Here is a 10,937-nt window from a genome sequence, read left to right as displayed (position 1 = left end):
TCACTCACCCCAAGAATCTGGGATTGTTATAGATGGGCTCATGGTCCTCTCGAGGCCCCAGATAGTTCCTAGACCAGTGCCTCCCACCACCTCAGCTGTAAAGGCGGGTATAAGAGACAGGCATAGATGCTGGCATGGGGTCCACCAAACCAAAAGAGGCTGACAGGCAGGACCAGCCCAGGGCCCTGCCCCTGTGGTGTCCGCCCAGGCTCTGCCACACCAGCCTCCCGGCCCCTGCAATGCAGACAGGACCCAGACACAGTCCTGGACCTTTCTCTTTATTTCTTTCCTGCTTCAAGGTAGGCTGGGGGGGCACGGGTATGGCCACCTGCGAGCGCTACTCATCCTCCACGGCAAAGGTGAAGGGGTTCAGCTTGTAGCCGGTGCCCGAGTAGAACTTGTTCTGGAACTCCACCCTGGGGTGAGAAGGGCCACTGGTGAGGGGAAGGCCCTGCACCCTGCCCCGAGCCGCCTGGGCAGCTGGCTGGGCCACTCACCAGTGCAGCCGCAGGGCGTGTAAGAAGGCGGAGAGCCCCTCCATCACCAGCAGGATGGCCACGGTCATCACGGCGAAGGCGGCGAAGATGGGGACCAGCACGACGGCTGCCACGCCCATCTCTCGGCCCATGCCCAGGCCCAAAGACATCACCATGGTCCACAGGACCTCCGACAGCTCTGTGGGTGAAGAGGGGGCGGTGGACACCAGGGGCCAGGGTGCCTCCCTGCAACCTCAGCAGCCTGAAGCCCCCTTCTTGTGAGGCTAGCAGAGGACCTCCTCTTATGTCCCCACTTTACAGAGGGGGATCCTGAGGCCCAGAGAAATGACGCGCCCAGACCACCCAGCCAGCAGCTTGCCTGTGGCCCGGCTGGCCGCCCACCACACTGGTCACTCACGGGCATGGGCCAGACTCAGGGCCCAGAGGCGCAGGTAGGAGGCCGTGTTGGAAATGCAGCCCAGGCAGAACTCGATGGTGTGGATGGCCTGGTGCATGAACACCTCGGAAAGAACAAACTGGGGGCAGGGGCGGCAGTAAGGGGCTGGCCAGGCGGCGGTCAGCCCCCCTCAGGAAGGCGCCACACCCACCTCGGCCTCCTGGAGGTCCCCTGGGTGCCCCGCCTTCTCCTCATCAACAGACGCATCGGGCGAGTCCAGAAGCCCAGGCTTGTCTTCGTCCTGGGGATGGGACGCAGGCACATCAGGCCCAGCCCTGACGGCCCGCACTGCCCCTTGCTGCCTGCACACGGACGCTCACCAGAGGCTGGCGGGGGCCCCCGCCTCCTAACGGCCCCCCCACACCCCACCTCTACCTGCATTTGGCCAGCCCGCCGCCGCCTCTGCCGGCGGTGACTCCAGTGAAGAAACAGGGGCGTGCCTAGCAGCAGGACCGGCACTGTGGCCAGGGCCAGGACCACCAGTGCAGACTGCACCGCCTCCTGCAGAGAGGGGCTCGGGTCAGGGTGCCCCCACAGGCAGCACACCCAGGGAGCCCGCGTCTGCCCCTCCCCCAGGGCCCCTCGCTAGGCAGGGACATCGCTGCGGAAGGAACACTCAGAAGGGCCTCAGGCTTCCCGCACCCACTGTGTGCCACCCCGCGGGAGCCTCACGGCCTCAGGCCTGCACCCCCCTCTCTCAGGAGGATCAGGGGCCAGGGCCCTGCAGGCGCTACCGCTCACCCGCCCCGCCCACCTGCGCGGGGAAGAGCGGCGGGTTGGTGGGGCTGCGGGAGAAGAGGAACATGTTGATGAAGTGGATCAGGATGCTGGGGGCGGAGGCGGAGTTGGCGGCCGAGACTCGCAGCCACTTGTAGGCGACCAGGAAGACCAGGTAGCCGAACAGGCCCAGGAGGAAGACCAGCTCGGGCAGGGTCTCCAGCATCAGCCGGTGCCACTGGCCAAAGTGTCTGGGGCGAGACAAGGGCCAGGTCACCGGACCACCCTGGTCCTGCAGTCCCCCACCTCCCCCAGCACAGCCTGGGCTCTCACATGTGGTTGAAGACTCCTAGGACCACCCCAAAGGCCATGTGTGTGACCCCCAGGATGACAGACATCTTCATCTTGAAGGAGTTGAGGAAGCTCAGGTGGTTGAGGGACAGGCTCCAGATCTGCGGTGGCAGGAGGGGCAGGTGTCATGCAGGGGCCCTTCTGCCCTGGTCACTCTCATCACCCTGTTTGTCCCCCTTTGGGGCCTCAGCACAATCTATTACCTGCCCCCCGAGAGGCAGCAGGGGGCACTGGTTAAGAGCACAGATAGGGCCAGACAACCTGGCCCTCCTAACTGGGCGACCTTGGGTAATCTGTGCCTCAGCTTCCTCGTCTGTAAAATGGGAATGATGCTAAGGTATGCCTCGTGGAGTTGTCACAGGAATGAAATATAGTCACTGCACAGACAGGACGTGCCTCTCTGCTTTGTGAAGTGGCTGCACGGAGGGCCCAGCAAGGAGGCCCCGCATCCGTCTGGGGCCCCGAGCATCCTGCACCAGAACTGGGCTGCCCTCCTGCTTGCCCGCAGCACCCAGAGCCATCGGCCAGGACTCACGGGGTCGATGCCGAAGGGGTAGGGTCCCAGGAAGACGCCGGTGATGTTGGGGTTCAGGGTGAGCAGCGGGTGCTCAGCCAGGAACTTGTCACTGTGGCAACAGCGGGCAGGATGGTCAGGGCGGTGGGGACCGGGGGTGGAGGGGACTCGGGGACAGTGGGGCAGGCGGGCCTCACCTCCAGCCGGACTGGTTGGCCATGGCGGCCACGCTCCAGCCCGAGGGGAAGATGACCGTGGCGCGGCTGAAGCACTCGTTGTAGATGAAGCCGGTGTAGATGGAGAACAGGCCCATGAGCAGCAGCAGATAGCGGCCACTGAAGAAGGTCTGCCAGATCTGAGGGCGCCGCTGTGAGACAGGGCCCGCGCCGCCCCGCCCGCCCCGCCCGCCCCCCGCCTCCCGCACCCTCACCTCATTCTTTGCCGACTTTACGGCCGGCCGGTCCTCGGCCAGCACCATGGCCAGGGCGAAGAGAAACATGAGCAGCCCGTGGCCCACGTCCCCGAACATGACGGCGAAGAGGAAGGGGAAGGTGATGATGGTGTAGGGCGCTGCGGGACAGGGGCCTGCGCTCAGCCGGGCCCCGCAGCCACGTGCGCATCTCCGCAGAGACGACGTGGAGGCCCGAACCCAGGCTCTGGGGCGGCACCTGATTCAGACCTCCCCAAAACCACGGTGTGGCCAAACAGAACACGCCGCAGGCTCCTTGGGCCCGTGGCCTGCTGGTCCCCAGCCCTGACAACTGTGCCCCTTCCCAGTGCTGCTCTAAGTCTGATGATGCTTTTCAGAAGAGGAAACCGAGGCTCTGAGAAACTAAGGTGCCTATGGAGCCGAGTGAACAGGGACCTCAAACCCAGGCCCTCCTACTGCAGAGCCACTGCCCCGAGCTCAACCCCACGCCGGCTCCCTTGTAAGCTTCACCAAGGGGACGCTGGGATTAACACCCCCAGCCCCCCACCCCCGCTCCACTGCACTCAAGTTGTGTGATGGGGAATGACAGGGAGTGTGCCGCTCCTCTCCAGAGGGCGGCACAGGCCCAATGTGAACGCCACCCTCCCGGCACTGTGGCTCTCACCGGGGTTGACCTCCTGGTAGCGGCCCACGCCGTAGGCGTCCACGATGCCCTGGAAGCTGGCCGTGAAGCGAGTGGTACGGATGAGCGTGGGGGGCATGTCCCGGTAGGGGATGCGGTGAACCACGGCGCTCACACCAGCCTCACTCTGGGGCACCCGGCAGGCAGGTAGGCAGGCAGACAGACAGATGAGACTGGTGGCAGGGCCTTCAGGGACCCTCAGACCCCCCAGGCAGACCCATATGGAGACACGGAGCACTGAGAGAGCTGGCTGGGTCAGTGCTGGGGATCCTGGGGCAACCCCTCCCTTCTCTGTGAAGTAGGCTGACCAACCCCACCTGCCCTCATTCAGGAGAATTTAGGGAGAGCCAGACACCAGCTGGCCTGGGAAAACGAAGTCTACCTAAGTGGCCCAGGAGAGGGAGCCCCATTGCCACCTGTGAGCACCTACCAGGCACCGGTAGCCTGTGGTGTGTTCACACTACAGTGACCCCTGGAGGCAGGGTCATTGCACCCACTTCACAGATGAGAATCCTGAGGCTCCCTCCAGTCTGCCTAAGGTCACAGGGCCAGAGCCTACAGAGCCTGGATTTGAACCTGGTTTCTGACTTAACGCCTATTGCAGTCACCAAGGTGCAACGGCCCACCCCAGGGGCTCTGGGAAGTCAGGGTGGACTCCCTGGTGGGGAGCGAGGCCCTGGCAAAGGCACAGCGCTGGAAACGGGAAGTGTGTTGTGAGGTGGACACAGGTGGCTTCCCAGGAGCAGGGGAGGGCAGGAGACCCCGACAGACTCACCGAGCTGTCATGCAGTGCCTGCTGCAGGGCGGGCAGGTCACGTGTGGCGCACCAGGCCTCAGCAATGAGGCACTTGTACGTGGCACTAACGCTGCACTGGTTGAGGGCCAGGTACACAGCCTTCATCTTGCGGATCTGCACCTGCCAGGGCGGCAGCAGCCGCTGCACCCGGCCCAGCACCTGGCTCAGGAACCGCTCTGTTTCCCCCAGGACCTGAGGCCGGAGCGGGCAGTGAGGAGCAGGACAGGCCGGCTGGGGGTCAGAGGGGGGGCAGGGGGCAGCAGGAGCCAGATGGGAGGGGGGGACGGGCTGTGGGACAGGGCAGGGTGGGGGAGGGGCGGGCACAAGGTCAGCCGGGCCACGGGCGCCCACCTCCCGCAGCTCCTGGCTCTGCTGCTGCAGCTGCTGCAGGGCCCCTTGGCGGACCTCCTCCTGCTCCTCGAACGGGAAGACGTGGCAGTGGAAGCTGGCAGGGAGGACGGGGACATGAGGTGAGGCCCAGGGGATTCCCGGCTGTGCAGAGGCTGGCGGCTGAGTCTGGAGGGAGCTCACAGGGCAGGGCAGGGACAGGGTGGGCTCCCTGGAGGAGACAGCAGGGGCCTGGGCACAAGGGCAGCGGGGGCCAGCCCCCCAGGGGCTCACCAGTCAGTGATCTTGCGGATCTTCTGCCCAATCTGTTCGCCCCAGTAGGAGATGAGGAAGGTCATCCACGTGGCAGGCTCGCCCTGCCAGAGCGGGGCCCAGGTTACCCTCAAGTACCTGCTCTGCCCAGCACCCGACCCAGCCGGGGTGGCCCCCAGTCCGCTCACCGTCACTGGGTCCTCCAGCTGCTGCTCTGTCTCCCGGAAGCTGGCGATGAGGAAGCCACGGCAGGCCCTCCAGAGCAGGCGCTCCAGGGCGGCGGCCTTGTGCGGTTCCACGGCCCCTGCCACGAAGCTGCGGGCCAGCGGGGCTGGGGGGAGCCGCTCCTACCTGCCCCCGCACAGCCCCAGCCTGGCCGCCCCGAGGCCAGGCCCTGCCCAGGGTGGCCAACCAGGCACCCTGGCCCTGCCTCCAGGGAGAAGGCAAGAGCCCACCAGGCAGGGCCAGAGCTGGAGAAACCCCCATGAGTAAGGAAAATTCTAGGCCTAAGGGAGGAGGCAGGATGAGGGAGAGCACTGGACAAGGAGTCCAAGTTGGGCCTGGCCTGGCCCCATCACTCAGGGCCTCTGTGGCTGACAGAAAAGAGCGTGAAGCTGCCCCTCACTTACTTGACCCTCAGGTCCTGGTGTGGCCCCGCGGGGGACAGGAGCAGGGGGGTCCTTTCCGAGGGATCATCTGTGTGGGTGGCTGCCAGCTAGGTGTAGAAAGGCACTGTGAGCTTGGGCTCAAATGAGGCCTGGCACCCCTCCCCTTCCCGTGCCCGCCTGGGTTGGAGCTGACCAGGGGGGCCTGGCCCTGGCCCAGCACGGCCACATGGAGCTGCAGCTTGTGCAGCTGGGCCCGCAGGGCCTGTTGGTTGCCCCGCACATCCCGGAGCTCCTGTGCCAGGCGGTCAGTCTCCTCCTGAATGCGCAGCAGGTCGCGGGGCGGGGGTGCCGGTAGCCCACCCTCAGGTGGGGGCAGTGCCAGCCCAGCCCGCCGAACCTCCTCCTGCAGGAAACCTGGTGCAGAGGGACAGGCGTCAGGAGAGACCACACAGGAGGCCCCACCAGCTAATGGCCACTGTTAGCTAAGGGCCGACTAATGTCTAGGGGATCCCAAGTGCCACCCCAAACTCCACTGGCCATCAGCTAGCTGATTCACGGAGTCCAAGACCCCCAGAAAAAACCCAGGCCACACTTCTATCCCCACAGGTCTGCTCCCCTCCCTCTGAGCTCATCAGATTGCTCTCCCTCTCCATTCCCTTGGCCCCTGCCCAGCCCAGAGCCTGGGTCCCACAGTGGTCTTCTAGGCAGGTGGACCCTAGCATTGCAGGGTCTGGGGCGTGAGCTTGCAGGGAGGCCCACACAGCATCCGCCTGATTACTTATAAGCTATCGGTCAAACTCTCAAACCATTACAGTGTGCTCGATCCCACCCTGAAGGTTTCTCCAGAGTGGCACCAGAGCTGAGGTCCTGCTTGCCTAGGTCTAAGAAGGAGCTGCTCCTTGGGGACACCTGACCCTAGATCCTGGCCTCTGCCCACCCCAGTCCATCTGCAGCAGAGAAAACTGTTCATACTTAGAAACCACTGCAGCTCCATAGGACCCTCACACAGTATTCAAGGCCGCTTCCAAGCCAGCTCTGGCCCAGGGCCTCTGCTCAGCTCACCCAAGGCTGCTCTGTTCCCAACAATGGAGGAATCCGTTCCCAAGATCAGTGGGATCCATTTCCACAGATCCCAGCTGCCCTCTCTCAGCTCTCCGGGGCCCAGCCTGGACCTCCCTTCTCTGTCTTCCATCTGGGTGACAGACTCTCCCTTTCAGATCAAGCTCCTCCTCCAGGAAGGCTGCCTGGGATGTGGGCCTGGGGCCAACTCACTGAAGGTCTTCTCCAGCTCCTCACAGCGGCGAACATCCACCACAAAGCGTCTCTGGAAGGCACTCACCGAGGCGTTGAGCTGTAGTTGTTGTGTGGAAGGGTCAGTTTTCTGGGGTGGGGGCCGCAGACTGTAGCTGACTCCCCCCAAAAGGTGCTGTGAACACCATGGACCTCCAGGTGCCCAGCTGGAGACAGACCAGACTCCATATGGCAAGGAGGGCATGGTAGGGCCGAGGTCTGGCTCAACTCAGACCATGTCAGGGGGACGTGACCCGTGAGAAACCCAGCCTCCTAAGAGCGCAGCATCTACGGCAGAGGCTGCGGGACCCCAGCAGGGCGGGCGCCATTGTGAGGGGAGAAGGTCCAGCAGCTGGGATGCCTAAAGACGCGGCCCCTCCCAAGCCTATACAGCCCACTCACGTCTCGGAACTCCACGAGGCCCAGCTCGCCCAGCTGGCTCACGCAGGTGTAGGCAGCAGCCGTGGGCAGGAAGAGCTGGACCAGCGACACCTCCTCACTCCGGAACATGGAGCCCATGGTCCTGCGGGGCAGGCCACAGGTAGGAATTCTGTACATCTCGGCTCACATAATCCTAGAGATCCTGCTACCACCCCTCTCCGACAGATGGGGAAACTGAGGCCCAGGAAGGCTCGATGGGGTGCTGAGGTCACATAGGAAGCAGCCTGGCCCGGCTAACCCCACATCCTGACCCACAGCCCAGCTTCAAGCTCTTTCCTAGCTGTCTCTGGCCTCTCTGAGACCCCTGCCCTCCACTCCTGGTGGATCCTGGTGACACTGGCTTTTCTTACACCTGGCCCCTGCTCCCATTGTCCCTCCTGTGTGACCTGCCCTAACCCTGGATCCTACACATCCTTGGGGCCCCAGGCCAAGGGTTGCCTCCAGCAACAGCTTCCTGGCTGCCACTGGTCACTAGCCCTTGTCTTCCTACCCCAGGGAGAGTCTGTGACAACCGACATGGCTGAGGTTGGAAGCCTGTCCCCACAGGCAGCTGGAGCCCTCCCCCTTCCCTGCGACGTCTGTGTATCCTAAGGGGATGGGCCTGTTCACTGGGTTCCCAGGGCAGAGAGAAGAGGGGGACACTGATGAACGACGAAAGGGGGACGTTCCCTGAGGCCCGGGCTGCCTGGCAGCAGCCATTGTGGGTACAGGCGGGAGCAGCCTTCCAGGTGTCGAAACTACTGAAAGTGAAACTGTGCTAACTTCAAAAGCAGCCGGAAGGGTCTGGCAGGGCCTTGCTCAATTGCCCGCAGGGGGAGGGCCATGGTGGCCTCCAATGGGCCCTGCAGATGGCTCTGCCCACAGGCCAGGGCTCCATGGCCACTGTTCTTGGCACCCAGGGCCAGCCACTTCCCCTCTGTGAGACTCAGTTTCCTTAGCTCTCAAACTAGGGGGAGAAGGGGAAAGGCATGGGTTAGGGCCCCACCGAGGATGAAAGTTAGGCGCTAGAGTGCCAGGCCTGCCGTCTGGGGCCAGTGCAGCTGGTCACTTCCTCCCCTGGGGCCTGGTTTACTTAAGTCTAAATAGGGAATGCAGCTCTGTCCAGCCAGGGAGAGAAGACAATGCCCTGGAGGCGGCCCAAGGCTGTAGAAGCTCTGGGCCCAGGACAAGGATGGGTGTGGAAGGTGCTGGATTCCATTCCCAGAGGGGTCAGGGACCATAATGTAGGAGCCCTGCCCAAGCTGTGATTGGCTGTGTGACCTTGGGGGAGTCTCTCAACCTCTCTGAGTCTCCACTTCCTCTTTGGGTAAATGGGACTTGGCCACTCCCAGCAGACAGGACCTGGATGGGGAAATGATATAAATAACCAGAGTCCCGATGTAATCGCTTTACCCATACTATCTCATTTAAACTTAACAGCAATCTTGAAGGGAGAGGGTGCTGTAGCCTGTTTTATGGACAGGTCACATGAGAGGTGAGGTCCAAGATCAGATAGTCAGCAGGTGGCCAAGTCAGGCAGGAGCCAGGCCTGGGGCTGAATATTTGGAAGTCCCAGAGACAAACATGCCCAGGGCTGTTCTCTGCCCTGGGCATCTCTAAACGTTGGGCTGTCCAAATGCAGGGCTGCAGGAAGCCAGGTCTGGGGATCCATGGGGTGCAATGGCTCTGAGCAGCAGTTGTGACAAATACAGCCTGTTGGCCCTGACTCAGGGTCCTCAAGACTGGGTACTTCCCTGGTTGGGACAAGCTGTGGTGGGCATGGATACGTGGAAACCCAGCTAGGCCCCCTTCCCTAGCCCACAACCTACCACTCATTCTCCTGGGCCCCTGCGGGAGCCAGGGGCCACCCCAGTCCTGTTTAAGGAGTAAATGAAGGTGCCTCTGTGGCCTGCAGGGCCCAGCCCACCCCTCACTCTGTGCCCCTCCTCTCTTCCTGGTCCCTTGGGAGGCTGGAGGCTAAGGCCTGCTCCTCCAGGAACCTGCCGGATCTCCTCTGAGCGCCCGGCTCAGATGATGAGCTGGGCTGGAGGACAATGCCAGCCGGGTCCTCCACTCCAGAGTGGTGGGCTCTGGAGTCAGAATCACCCCGCTTGCCTCTAGCTCTGCTTCTTCCTACTTGGGTGGGTCTCAGCTTCCCCATCTGCAGAATGGGTCGCTTCCTCCGGGGAAGATGCAGCAGAGAAAAGCTCGGCGGGCCACCAGGCCTGGCAGAGTTGGGCTGGGCAGTTGTCGGCAGCTGTTACCCCCCTCCCCCCTCCCCCTCGCCGCCCGTGGCCCCAGCGAGGCCTCACCCCCGCGCGGGCACTCACCCACCCGGTCGCCCGCACAGGGCGCTCGCTCGCTCGCTCGCTGGCGTTCCGGGCTCTGAGCCGCGCGCGGCGGCCGCGCAGCCCCCTCTCCTCGGCCGGGCGGGCGGAACCGGGAGGGGCGGGGCTTGCCCGTTAGGCCCCGCCCCCCGCGTGGGCCGTGCCTGCGCCGGCTCGGCTTCCTCGCCCGAGGCTGAAAAACCTTTCGGGGCGCGGGGCGCGGGGCCCTGGGCCGCGAGGGGGACGCACCGGGCGCCCCCCAGGCACGTGCACGCGGCGGGGCCGGGGGAGGCGCCGGGCCCAGGCGCATTCTGGGGGCTAGAGAGTGGGACCCCACCACCTAGAGGGCTCCTGGGCCTGTGGCTGATGGGACCCCAACACCCTCAGGCCTGGGCTCCAAGATACGCGTAGGGCCCAAGACCAGCACGCGCCCCACCCCTCGGACCCCCTCCTCCTTCCGTGAGCCTCAGTCGCGCCCGGTCCGTACACCCTCCAGCCTTTGACCACCCAGGATGGGGCTGGGCAGGCCCCCCGCTCCGTGCCCCGGGTGGATGGCTGCCCTCCCTGGGTCTCTTTCCTCAATGGCAGCAGGACACTGAGGGTCAGGCCATGGTTGTGTGTGCCAGCTAATGCTCTGCGCTTAGCTGTTGCTCCACCCGCTGCTGGGGTGGCCCAGGGACCTTGCTGATTCCTCTCCAGGGGGGTTTGTCTTGTCCCAGCACCCCTGAACTGGGGCTCACAGCTGCCCAGCTGCCAGCACTTTGGACAAGCCAGGACAGTATCCACTTGGGGGGGGGGCTCAGCTTTGGTGATCCTTGAACCCCACACTGCAACATCCTAGGAGGGGTGTGGGAGGTGAACAAATGGAACCCCAGAACCGGGACTGGAAACTGAGTCACAGCCAAGGTCAACACCCAAGACAAGGGGGGAACATGTTCTGGAACATCATAGGGCTGTTCCCAGAGGGGACCCTCAACACAAACTGAGCAGCAGTGTGTGGGGAGGGGGGTCTCAGGTCAATACTGTGGGTGCAAGGGAAACTGGAACTCTTATGGAGTGCCAAAACGGCATTAGAGCTTCAGTCCTGACACAGGAAAATACCTCTGTTAGTAACAACCACGTCAGGAGCTGGATCAGTCTGAAACATTTTATGCAAGTATTCTAGTTATCTGTGTACTAATATAGGCTCCATGCCAATTCACTAATGCTGGTTGTCTCGGAAATTAGAATAGATTTGGGACTTTTAAGTTCGCCTCTTGTGACTGCCTG

The 10,937-nt window shown here is 63.4% G+C and overlaps 1 protein-coding gene across 2 annotated transcripts; it reads right to left on the bottom strand.

Moving 5' to 3' along the window:
* Positions 1–259: 259 nt before the first annotated feature.
* Positions 260–9,758, bottom strand: TCIRG1 (T cell immune regulator 1, ATPase H+ transporting V0 subunit a3). Of its 2 annotated transcripts, none has more exons than XM_081155482.1 (20): positions 9,672–9,758; positions 7,324–7,444; positions 6,904–6,982; positions 5,825–6,045; positions 5,653–5,738; positions 5,212–5,338; positions 5,045–5,127; positions 4,775–4,868; positions 4,403–4,615; positions 3,610–3,754; positions 2,946–3,085; positions 2,713–2,870; positions 2,537–2,627; positions 1,984–2,102; positions 1,688–1,901; positions 1,309–1,434; positions 1,085–1,174; positions 895–1,012; positions 498–675; positions 260–416 (listed from the first exon to the last, which is right to left on the bottom strand). In XM_081155482.1, the coding sequence occupies exons 2-20, from the start codon at positions 7,438–7,440 to the stop codon at positions 338–340; spliced, it is 2,478 nt and encodes an 825-aa protein (XP_081011608.1). In that variant the 5' UTR covers positions 7,441–7,444; positions 9,672–9,758; the 3' UTR covers positions 260–337. The 2 variants fall into 2 exon arrangements, with proteins under 2 accessions (XP_081011608.1, XP_081011609.1); XM_081155483.1 differs by having other exon boundaries at positions 7,324–7,445; positions 9,676–9,748.
* Positions 9,759–10,937: the final 1,179 nt, after the last annotated feature.

The sequence above is a fragment of the Miniopterus schreibersii genome (assembly GCF_964146895.1).
Source record: "Miniopterus schreibersii genome assembly, chromosome: 12".
Classification (NCBI taxonomy): domain Eukaryota; kingdom Metazoa; phylum Chordata; class Mammalia; order Chiroptera; family Miniopteridae; genus Miniopterus; species Miniopterus schreibersii.
The sequence above is the reverse complement of the archived record's forward strand: the minus strand, read 5'-3'. Positions and strand labels throughout refer to the sequence as shown.